The 12863-nt window shown below is 39.9% G+C and overlaps 1 protein-coding gene across 8 annotated transcripts in view; it reads left to right on the plus strand.

Moving 5' to 3' along the window:
• GULP1 (GULP PTB domain containing engulfment adaptor 1) overlaps positions 1-5628 on the plus strand; it is a 289955-nt gene extending 284327 nt beyond the window's left edge. For all 8 annotated transcript variants that reach the window (XM_043505462.1, XM_043505461.1, XM_043505459.1 and 5 more), the window contains one exon: positions 5506-5628. In XM_043505462.1, coding sequence (XP_043361397.1) covers positions 5506-5577 — 72 coding nt within the window. In that variant the 3' untranslated portion in view covers positions 5578-5628. The remainder of the gene's footprint in view (positions 1-5505) is intronic.
• Positions 5629-12863: the final 7235 nt, after the last annotated feature.

The raw sequence follows: 12863 nt of genomic DNA on the forward strand, positions 1-12863 counted from the left end.
ATTAAATCTCCCTTGCTGAGATTAAACTCTTTACTTCTTATCCTACCTTCAGTGGACATGGAGACCAATTGATCACCACCTTCCTTATAACAGCCCTTAACATATTTGAAGACTGTTATCAGATGCCCCCTCAATTTTCTTTTTTCAAGACTAAACATGCCCAGTCTTTTTAACCTTTGCTTATAGGTCATATTTTCTAACCCTGTTACATTTTTTGCTGCTCTCATCTGGACTCTTTCCAATTTGTCCAGATCTTTCCTGAAGTGTAGTGACCAGAATTGGACACAGTACTCTGAGGCCTCCCCAATGCTGAATGGAGCAGGACAGTTACTTCCTGTGTTTGTCATAGATTCCAAGGCCAGAAAGGGCCATTATGATAATCTATTAAGTCCGATGATTTTTAAGTCTATTTATGTTAACACTGTAGTTCCTGGTATTATAATAATATTTTATCTTGCCTTTTTTGGAAACCCTTATTATTCAAGAAAGCTGGGTTTTATGTATGGTATTAGTTAAGTATCTGGCAGCTAAACCAGCACTTTCCTTTAGTCCTGAAGTTGGCTAATTACAATCATAAAGAACAAAAGACATATTAATAAAACTCTGATACAATATGGTACATTAATTCTTTGAATGGATCAAACTTTGACTCTGTAATTTATTCCATTCTCTTTGTCATTCATATTATAGACATATGAACATTGAATTATTTTTGTTTGCTTTGTAAATTTAGAATATTGGAGAAAGTTTAGAAAGGACTGGAGGCCTAAACTTTGTGATGGAAAGGGTAGAGCCAGATCACAGAGGGAAAGACAAAGGAGGCGGTCGGAAAGAAAAACAAAATAAATATATCAGGCAAGAAATAGGCTAGAAATATGTAAAAGACAAAACATGCTGCACACTACAGGTGATAAGTAACAAAACATCAGTTTGGACTAAAAAGACAGGAATAAGTGAAAACAGCTGCTCTGTTTCTGATGACCAATAAGAGTTGGGAGATTGGAGCCAAACAACAAAGCTTGAAAAGAGGAGGGTCCTGCACTGTCAGCAGTCTCCAAAAACTCCCTAAAGTGCTTTTCAAAAATGGAGGGCCTGGCCCATTCTTTCCCCACCTACAGCAGAGATCACACTTAGCCTGAGGCACCTGCAAGCACTACTCCCCTGTGCTGTGTGCTATTTCTCTCAATGTGCAGTGACAAGGACAGGACACCCTGCAAATACTCAGGTTTCAATGTGTCTCCTCAGGTACCATTTTTGTCATGGCCCTAGCTGGAGTTTAAAGCTGTCCTCCATGGCAGATGAATCTCTGTAGTCCCTCTGCTGGTGCATCTGCACCAATGAGCATGGGAGAGCATGCAGATTTTCCCCTTTGCAACATCAGGAATGAATCAGTTCTTAGTATGTTTTAAGAGCTCAGTAAAGGTTTCATACATATTTAACTGAGGGTTTTAAAAGTTAGCAGAGCAAATTTAGGGCTTGATTCTGTAAGCTTTACTTATGTAAGTAGCTCTTACTCATCAGAGTGCTCCCCTTGAAGTCGTGAAGAGTATGTGTTGTACCAACACTGGTAATGTGTGCAAGGTCAGGACATTAGCCTCTGTGTAAGTGGGCACAACTCCATTCATTGCATTTAGCTGAGACATGCCCACTTACACCAGGTTTGTATTAGGCCTCTGTCACCATGCCTCTGTGGGTCACAACTGAGAATAACAAATTCAGGACAAACTGCTGAGAAATAGGGCAGACACACCTCAAAACTGCTGGTTATTCTCCCACCAGACCAGCAACAAAATAAACTTCTGTTTTACCACACTGGCTAACAAGAAGTCAAAAAAACCTCCTTAGGCATTCCAACACTAGACTTAATGATGAGTGGTTATTTAAAACCAGTTTCATCAACCAAAGGGTTCTTCTGATCCCAAACAACCAGCCACATACCCAGGCCAATATATAACTCAGATCTTACCCCAAAATCACGCTGCTGCCAATCCTTTAGTATCTAATATCTAAAGGTTTGTTTATAAAAAGGAAGAAAGAAAGTTGAGAGTTAAAAGTGGTTAAAAGAATCAAATATATACAATAATTGCAAGGTTCTTGGATCAGGCTTGTAGCAGTGATGGAATAAACTGTTAACTAGTTAAGTCTCTGGTTGCTCCCAAATCATTGCAAGGTCCTCAGCCCCTTGGTTAGAATGCTCCCATTAGTATAAGTTCATCGTCCAGATGTTTGAGCAGGAAAGAGTCCAAATGGGAATGTTTTCAGGGCCTTTTATAGTTTTTGTCATGTGGACGGAAACCCATTATTCTAATTTGGAAAATCACAAGTAACAAGATGGAGTTTGGAGTCACATGGGCAAGTCACATGTCCATGCATGCTTTGCTTAGTCATAGCAGAGGCTATTACCTACACTCTCCTTAGAAGGTTTACATGAAAGTCCCTCATTCTGGATAGGCGTCTTCCATGGTCCATTGTGAGTTAAGTGTTCTTTGATGGGCTGTTCAACTTGAATAGTCCCTTTAGAATGTGCTGACTAAATACCTTGTGGATGTTACCACAGAAGCAAACATTTGAAATACAGGTACATAGTTAATATTCATAACTTCAGATACAAACATGATACATCCTTACAAATAAGATAATAATAATCAACAAACCATAACTTTTTGCTTACATGACACATTTTGTACAAGAGTTGATGTAATTATATAACAGTGGTAACAACAATGATCTACGTGGTCATATTTTAATCATATAACATCACAGCCTCTAACTGTATTGTGTTTGCTTAGAACAATCCTTTTGTGTTTAAGGCTTTTGTGCTTTCATTCTGCATTGCCAGCTCTTGTGAAATTCATAAAAAATGGGGCAAATTCACCAACATGCTCTGGCTACTTTATGCCACCCAGGCAATGCAACACAATCATGTACCCAGGCTGGTTCAACAAGGTCTACAGCTGCTTAGTCTTGCTGAACCATAATAGCGATTCTGGCCTGATCTTGGTAGAAATTGCTGTTAGAAAAATCTTTTGCTTGGAAAATCTCAGACCACATTATAATTAAACACCTTGAGCTTTATTTTATTTCTCTTAATATTATTTTCCAGCCATTAATAATCCCAAGTGGGATTATTAAATATTTTGACACTTTAAATTCTAGCATGTGACTTGATTTTTTTCATGAGATGAGGCTAGCTGAATCTGTGATTTTCCTTTTATCTTTAAAAGGTATCTTTTTGATGTACAACACATGTATGCTATTTATTCATGACAACCTAATGAGAGTTACAAGTGTACATAAATAGGAGACTATATCTTAGAGTTTGAGTTTATATCTAACCACAGTAAGGGTGACTCAAAATCATCCTTGATGATTTCGTCTTAGATGCTTTATAAAAACGCATACTGTTTACGTCATACTGCATCAGCAACATTTCCCAAGTACATCCTACTTTCAGGGAAAACCTGAAATGAGCATTACAGCAGGAATTACTGTGGTTAAAATTATCTTGGCCTTTCCATTCAGCCCCCTACTTTTCATCCAATTGCTTGTAACTGCAATATTTTCACTTATCAGAATGAAATTTTCCAGGCTTCGTCTTTGCTCAAAAGTGATGTTTCTTTTAAAGTTCAAGCCAAAGTAGTTCAGCATTTAAGATGAGGAGAGTGGGGAAAGACAACAAAAATGCTTTCTACATCATAAAAACAAAATGCTTTGGGTCAGATTCCTGCCCTTACTTACATTGAGTAGTATCTTATTTCACAAGTAGTCCTGCTAAAGTAAATGGGATTACTGATGGTGTAAAGAACTTCTCAATGAAAGGGTGACAGAATCTGGCCTTTAATTTGTTTTTAAACACCTCTATCATGAAAACAGAAGGAGAAAGCTGAAATTTGACTTGAAAATAAATAATAGTCTTGAGAACCATCTTTGAGTTTTCTAGTAGCAATCAGTTTTGATTTGACCAAATTATGTGCCTTTAAAATGTATTCCTTGAACAGGCACATTGGATCTGGTATGATTTTTTTCACTTTTTAGCAATGCTTTGAGTGAAGGTAGGTTGCGCGGCACTTGCACGGTTGATTTAGCTGCACAGTGTTTGTTAAAGGTAACAGAACCAGGTGAAAGAGAATGTTAGAGTTCCATGGTTCCACACTGAGAAGTGAGGAAACAATAAAGTTAAGGTTGCTTATGTAACTTTAATGCTGACTGCTTGTGTGTATGGATTTTGCTACAACCTAGTGGTATGATCATATGCTGTTTTTCAAAAACAATGTGATAACGGTATAGTTGTTGCTACAAATTTAGATACACAGGTATAACATCTTGAATATTTTATTCATTCTCGTACACTGACACTGTTTTAATTGTTATAACAGTCCACTTAGACTTTTTATATGTTAAGGTCTCCTCTGTATAAGCTATGTCAAATAAGAATGCAAGGCCAAATTGTGCTTGGATTTTATGTGTGAAGAGCGAAGGAGGTGGCATAAGAAGCCTTCTTTACTGTTGTGTGATCCATATGTGATCTGGGACATTTTGCAGCCTCTCTGTTAAATGAAGAAAAGGAACTGTAATATACCTATTTCTTTTGAGTTGGGGAGGTCTCCACCTCCCCATACATCTCCAGCCTGTAGTGTTGGTGAACCATGGGAAGATAGGTAGTTTCCCGAGTAAGTTCCTTAAGACCAGTGTCCTGAAGCATTCAGGATAGTTTTGTTTTGTTTTGTTTTCCAATCGGAGGTCAACATTTCTTAGATCCAATTCAGGGGATGAGGCGGCTAACTTAGCTACACACTCCTGGAAGTTGCAGAAACTGAAAATGATAATCTCCCAGCATATCCCTATTAAAATTGTAATAAGGAGTTTAATATATTGTGGGATTTACCATACCTGGAGAAATATAGCAGTAATAGTAAGGATTCACATGGTGAATTTTTTAAAAAATTGCATCAGTTTAGCAAACACATGTAAAATACCAAAAATGCCATTATATGCCATTAAATCTTCAGAAGTTTTTCACATTAGTATAGCTACAAACCATTCTTTCATTCTTTTACCACTTGATATTATTCATTTTGTCTTTTAGGTGCATATTGTGTATTTGGACTCTGTTACATAAATGTCAGAAAATACTACATGAATTTGTGCTACATTTTTTTCTTCTGCACCTACCCTGATTAAAAGGAACTTATTAAAACTCAGGCTTGGAATATGACCATTTTTTAAAAATTTGCGTGATTCACTATGTGATGTTCATTTTAAATTCAGTTTCCATTTTTGCACAAAGCCAAAAGATTCTGACTTTCTGGCACTGAAATCTTGCATCCTTGGGACCTGTTCCTGCAAAATTGCTTAACTTGACTCACATGAATGGTGCCACTGGAGCCTATGAGGACTACTTAAATGCCTACAGATAAGCGTGCATTCAGGAGTTTGCAGGATTGGGGTTTATATATGTGGAAAAAGACTACCTTTGTATTAACTATATCTGATTTTCTTTTACAGGAGGGGTTCAAAATGGGACTAACTCTTGAAGGCACAGTATTTTGTCTGGACCCACTAGACAGCAGGTGCTGATGCCAAGACCAGAAGTTTGAAATTCTTATATGATCCTTTATTTTTAATTCAGAACAAGTATTATAGATGTTATTCATGTGCCAAAAATTATATTTTTAAACATGTTAACTCTTGTGAAGTTTACTTCTGTAAAATTCCAACTTAGGTTCAATATTTCCCTGTACAAATGTAAAAAGTCACACTTGTATATGAAATATGAATTAAATTACACTGTTGTATTTCTCGCTCTCATACTTGGACAGATATTTGCAATACCTAATGAGTATTCACTTTAAGCTGGGAAAGTCCTTTAATGAACTCATAGATACCTTTCTGTTAGAAGACAATATAATTTTTGCATAATATTTGAGTGGTGACATTTTAAAATTAATCGCCTCAAGCCACTATTTAATTTCAGGTCAATAGGATGAGTATTGTACAGTAAAAATTTTAAATACCAATTAAGGAAGTAAAACATACTGAAAATTAGTATGTACGTAACAATTAAATCTGGATGCCATGTAATTAATTCAAGTTAACTGTACACAATCACTATACTATATGAATAATATTATTGTTAGCCTATTACAGCTGTAATATTTTAGGCCTTTAATTCACATTTTAAATTAATTATTAACTGTCAATATGCTAGCTAATGTTTGATAAGTGCATTAAGGAGGTCTAGTATACATGTTACAGTTATTTTGTAAAATGGCAAACTTAATGTTATGCATTTCTGGTTTGATGTTTTACAGCTAAGCTAGTTGCACATATTGTATCATGTTTGTAATTTGGAATTCATTACATGACAGCTATATTTAATGTTCTGAAAACTAACACCTTCATCCTAAAGAACATGTGGTAACCCCACTGCATTCACTGGGACTACTTGTGTGTAAAAGTACTCGCATGCTAACGTGTTTGCGGGGATGGGGCCTTCATATGTTGAGAAACATTGTAGTGTTACTGATAAATGTCATTCTGCAGCTATACAGCTTACAGCAATAACTCAGTGCAAGCTAATAATGAAACCTTAAATACCCATGAATAGGTCACACAACAAATATTACAAATATTTAAAGAAAGTAAGATTCTTGCATTGTGATGAATAATCACACACACAAAATATTGCTGCTAGGTGTTAGTTTGTTGTTGACTTGTCTATGCATACTTTTCGTTAACCTTTAACATAAACAATAAGTGAACATTTGATTTGTGAATGTTTGCATTCAGCCATGAACTTGTTCTTTAATGACAGGTTTCAGAGTAGCAGTCGTGTTAATCTGTATTCGCAAAAAGAAAAGGAGGACTTGTGGCACCTTAGAGACTAACAAATTTATTAGAGCATAAGCTTTCGTGAGCTACAGCTCACTTCATCGGATGCATTTGGTGGAAAATACAGAGGGGAGATTGATATACACACACAGAGAACATGAAACAATGGGTTTTATCATACACACTGTAAGGAGAGTGATCACTTAAGATAAGCCATCACCAGAGGCGGGGGGGGGGAGGAAGGAGGAAAACCTTTCATGGTGACAAGCAAGGTAGGCTATTTCCAGCAGTTAACAAGAATATCTGAGGATTTATACTTTGCCATGATTTTGTTCAGTATGTACAAATCATGCCCAAATTTTATGCTAAGGATATTCCCTTCCATCCATAAAACCTTCCTTAACCCACCACACCCTTTAACAACACACATAAGTAGAAAAAGAACTTTCAGGAGATTTTTAGTAGGGTTGGTTGGGGTCTTTTTTCCCCCAGAAAGACTCACTTTTTTTGATACATTATGGTTCATGAAATGTTGCTTTTGAGCATATTGTCTTGAGGTTTACACAGAAAAAAAATGCATTTATGCAATATTACATTTAAGCATATATGCTTAGGCCCCAATTCAGCAAAGTACTTAAGCACATATGTCATGTTAAGTATAAGTGTAGTCCCATTAGCATCAGTGGAGGCTATTCGTTTGCTTGAAGTTAGGCATGTGCTTAAGTAACTTGCTGAACTGGGATCTTAATGTTCTAATTTTATGTAAGTCTTCCTCTCTTATTCTTTGCTCAACATTCATATACACACACGCACGCACTCACTCACACATATGTATAATCACTAACAAATAGAATAGTATATGTTTCATAAGCAAAAGTCTTTATAATTTTGTTTGTCTTATAGTATTTTGGAATTTGTATAATGAGGATGTTTAGTAGCCATATCAATGGCATTTTTTAACAAATAGAATTGTATTTTTATTGTACTTTAAAAAGCTTTACGTAATAAGCATATATTTAGTGGCCATTTACTATCAATGGTAACACAATACTAAGATATTTGCACATTTTAAGAAACCTTTTTCTTTACTGATTTTTATGGCAATTGACTCTGCAAATGGCATGATTAAATATTATATAAATTGATTGACCAGTACAAAAAATACTTAAATCAATGCAACAGTGCATTTTTAATGAAAACGTTTAATGATCTGGTTCAAAATTGTATTTCTATGTAATCTCAATTGTCTGTTTAATTTTGCCTAAAATAAATGTTTTTAAATAAATTGCATTGTAGAACATACTATTCATTCAATAAAATACACAGAACTCAGTGGTGGGAAAGTCACATGAATACCATCTCAATAAGCCAAGAATTGCGTGGCAAGGGACCCAGTCTTATTGGGATCCAGGAAGTGGGCTTTGCCCACTAAAGTATCCCCCCCAGCCTAAGATGGGGGTCCACAGGACCTGGAAAGCCAAATAATTACGGAGGACAACTAATGAACAACAGGGACAGAAGTGCGGTCAAAGGATCAAACGAAGGGAACCGGACGGGGACACGGAGCAGAGAACCCCGACATTGCCCACTGCTCCTCGAAGGCGTCAAGGGAGTCAGTGGACGCCGCACAGAGGAACTCTGCCCAGAGGCATGAACAGACGGAGGATCGGAAATAGGCCCCACAGTCACAGGAGATTCCATTGGCCAACCTCCTCACCCTGGTTTTATAGATGGCCACCTTAGCCAGGGCCAGGAGGAGGTTGACCAGGAGGTCCCGTGACTTGGTGGGGCCACAGATAGGGAGTGCATAGATAAGAAGGTAAGGGGAAAAGTGCAACAAAATCTTAACAAAATATTCGTGAGGAGCCGGAATAGGGGCTGCAGTCTGGCACACTCCAGGTAGACGTGCGCCAGGGTTTCCCTCACGCTGCAAAAGGGGCAGGTGTCCAGGATTGGCGTGAACTGCGCCAAGTACACGCCCGTGCTCACAGACCCATGAAGGAACCGCCAACTGATATCCCCGGCGGGCCTCGGGACCAAGGTGGAATAGAGGCCCAGCCCACCGGGGCTCCTCACCCTCTAGGGGTGGCAGGAGGTCCCACCACTTTGTGTCAGGGTAGGACGCGAGGGTGAGGACATGAAGGGTGTGGAGCATGAGTGTGTATAGATGTTTCCTTGGCATGGTCTGGAAACGGACCGACTGCAGCTCATGTAGCCGGCTCACGGTGAAGGGGCGGGGGGGGTTGGTCGGGTCCAGGGGGCAGGGGCCCAATGAAAAGTTGTAGCCTGGCGTGGAGGGTGGGTGGGGCACGCCGTCCCTTAGGACCCGGTCTAGGTAAACTCAAGCGGTGGGCGGCAAAGTGGCCCTCACCTCCTGAAGTATGCGCAGGGGAATACGAGGTCTGGAGAGCCCCATGCGCTGAGCGAGCATCAGGGGATCCAGCCAGTCTCCCCGGTTGTAGTCCAGGAGGTCTCCGACTCTGGTGACTTCTGCCAGGACCAACTTCCGGCACAACGAGGTGGACTCTGCCACCTGCACACGGAGTTGGGGGTTGTGTAGCAGGGGCTCCGCGAGGAGATCTTCCCCCGGCAAGGGACGCAGTACTTGAAAGTCTTACTCATATGCTTAGCTTTACATATTGTGGGAGATCCTCGACAGGTGTAAATTGTTGTAAGGTTACTCTTACTTACTGGGATTTGACCTCTTCTTCATGGGTTAGAGAAAGTTTCCAATAATAAGAGATGTCTCATGTCCCATACATCCTGATATTTCATACAGGTAAGTAGAAATATGCTCTGCTCCCCCAAATCACAAGTCTTGTTTTCATTCTTTGCCTGTCACCCAAAAATACTAATAAACGTAGGGGGACCAATCCTTATCTTGTTTAAATTGTCATAGTGCCTATAATGCGGTTGTTATCCCACTCCTGAAATAAGGGGAGTGAGAACAGCTGGGGAAAGCTGACTGAGTAGCTGACCACAGGTATGGCCAGCTCAATCAGGGCCCAGCTAGCCCTGTTAAGAGGGCTGTGAGGGAGGAGCTGGGAAATGAGTCTCACTCTAGTCCTGGAATGAGAAGGGCTAGCTGCCTGGGAGCAAGGTACCTGAAGTGGCGCAGTGCTGGGGAAGGGCAAAGGGAGCTGGGGAGCTCCAGCCTGATAAACCCCCAGGCTGCAGGCCTTGCTGAAGACCTACGAATGGTACTGGGGCTGCAGAGGGGCAGCCTGGGGATAGGCAAAGGCAGCAATCATGAGTGGTCTTTACAGACTGCAGTCTGCCCCAGTGAAAGGGGGCTAGATGATTATTGGCAGTAGCCACTGAGGCAAGGTGAGTGTAGAGGGTTGGGGGTTCCCCAGGGAGGGGAGACCCAGAGTATTGCTGGGGCAGAACCCCAAGGTAAAGGGCACCGGGTCCAGGAGGGATAGCAGCAGGCAAGACACTGGAGGAGGTGCTCCATACACTGGAGAGCTAATTTCCAAGATGACCAGCAGGAGACGCTGCACTGGTGAGTCTTTGCTTCGCTACAGTGCCATTGACTTCATTGTAGCTATGACCCATGAAGTCAATGAAGTAGGCTTGCTGCTGCAGGTGGTAAAGCTGGTCATGAAGAGAGGACATTAGTCATTCAGGCTGACATTCTGATGAGCACTGTCATTTCATGCATACTGACTGATCAAAAATAATAACTTTTTTAATTGTCATAAAACATTACTGGGCATTTTGATTCTTTACTGGAATTATAACTTATTTATGCTTTTTTAAATCTGGAAACATTGGAACTAATTGCAAGCCTTCCACTGGCAGAAGTTGACTTCAGATGGAACTCTGCACAGTTTACGGCTGTGGCCCTGTCATAAATATAAAGGGAAGGGTACCACCTTTCTGTATACACTGCTATAAAATCCCTCCTGGCCAGAGGCAAAACCCTTTCACCTGTAAAGGGTTAAGAAGCTAAAGTAACCTAGTCAGCACCTGACCCAAAATCTCCAATGAGAGGACAAGATACTTTCAAATCTGGGGGGGGGCGGGGAACAAAGAGTTAGTCTGTCTTTGTGATGCTTTTGCCAGGACCAGATCAGGAATGCAGCCTTACAACTTCTGTAAAGTTAGTAAGTAATCTAGCTAGAAATGCGTTGGATTTCCTTTTTGTCTAATGGTTGGTAAAATAAGCTGTGTTGGATGGAATGTATATTCCTGTTTTTGTGGGTTTTTTGTAACTTAAGGTTTTGCCTAGAGGGATTCTCTCTGTTTTGAATCTGATTACCCTGTAAGGTATTTACCATCCTGATTTTACAGAGGTGATTTGTTTACCTTTTCTTTAATTAAAATTATTCTTTTAAGAACCTGATTGATTTTTCATTGTTCTTAAGATCCAAGGGTTTGGGTCTGTGTTCACCTGTACAATTTGGTAAGGATTATTATCAATCCTTCCCCAGGAAAGGGGGTGTAGGCCTTGGGGGGGGGTGAATATTTTGGGGGAAGACATCTCCAAGTGGGCTCTTTCCCTGTTCTTTGTTTAAAACGCTTGGTGATGGCAGCTTACGATTCAAAGACAAGGCAAAGTTTGTACCTTGGGGAAGTTTTTTAACCTAAATTGGTAAGAATAAGCTTAGGGGGTCTTTCATGTGGGTCCCCACATCTGTACCCCAGAGTTCAGAATGGGGAAGGAACCTTGACAGGCCCCTTCAAGTGTTAACAAGGAATGCAGTACTTGTGGCACCTTAGAGACTAACAAATTTATTAGAGCATAAGCTTTCCGATGAAGTGAGCTATAGCTCACGAAAGCTTATGCTCTAATAAATTTGTTAGTCTCTAAGGTGCCACAAGTATCCTTTTCTTTTTGCGAATACAGACTAACACGGCTGCTACTCTGAAACAAGGAATGGGTATGTTTAATAATCTCCGTCAAATTTGGAAATGTGAACACACCTGTGTTTCCCACAAGCCAGGTGCATTTACTCCTTTCTATCAATATTCTAAAAGTGTCTATTCTTAATTTCAATCTGTTAAAGCAACATGTAAGTGCATATTTCAGATATCCTAGATTCATATTGTGCAGCACTGTCATTCAGTGGCTGATCCTGTCCTATTGAAGTCAATGGGAAATTTACCACTCACTTCAATGGGAGCAGGATCATGCCTTCAGAACTTGTTTATCAATTGCCAAAAGAACTTCCAGTTTGTCAGTGTTTTTTCTTTTAAAAGCGAGCTCTATTTTCCAATGCTTCAGGATCTCTGCTGGTCTTTTTAGAAGACATGGCATGTTGTCTAGGACTCGGAGCAGGTGACTGTGAATTGGAGGTTTTGTGTCCTAATTTCTGGCTCTGCTACTATCTTGCTGAATGATCTTGAGGAATTCACCTAGCCTTAGTCTGCTGAGCTCTAAAATGGGATTAACAACATTTACCCACTTAATACTTGTATTGTGAGGCTCGCTTAATAGTTTGTGTTTTGGATCTGGAAGTCTGTGCTGTATCAAGCATAAAAGAACATACTGTAACAACTGGGAGTTGCCAGATTGTCTGCTCTCTTCCTTCTTTCTCTGGCTGGATCTCTGAAGTGTTGTTATTGACTTATAAACTACACAGCTGTGACTAACCCTTTTCCTCCACGTGCATTATTATATTCTAAATTCATCTGTCAGCTGATTGAATGCCAAGCTAATGCACCTTTCTGAATTATGCCAACACTTGGAAATAAGATTTTGACCTTGTATTTCCACAGCATGGAAATTTTCTCTCTGACCAGGTTGAACTAACTGAACTTGCCTAACCTGTGTTCTCAGGTTCCCATATGTCTTAGCAGAGATAAACTTTACTAGCTAACTGATCTGCTCTTTTCCTCTCTTGTTCAGGATCTTTCTATTTTCTGATGGATTATCAGAGTGATGTTATGGGCTATTCTCAGTTGTAACCCAATCCCTTCTGCTGCAGTTCTTGCTAGTCTGTTTGGTTTGCAAGTTGTCTTGTTTTGTCCTTCCAGGGCCCAGAGGAAATTTGCCACAGCCAAAATAGCTGTCTCGATCACCTGAA

This window comes from Dermochelys coriacea, chromosome 11 (assembly GCF_009764565.3).
Source record: "Dermochelys coriacea isolate rDerCor1 chromosome 11, rDerCor1.pri.v4, whole genome shotgun sequence".
NCBI lineage: Eukaryota > Metazoa > Chordata > Testudines > Dermochelyidae > Dermochelys > Dermochelys coriacea.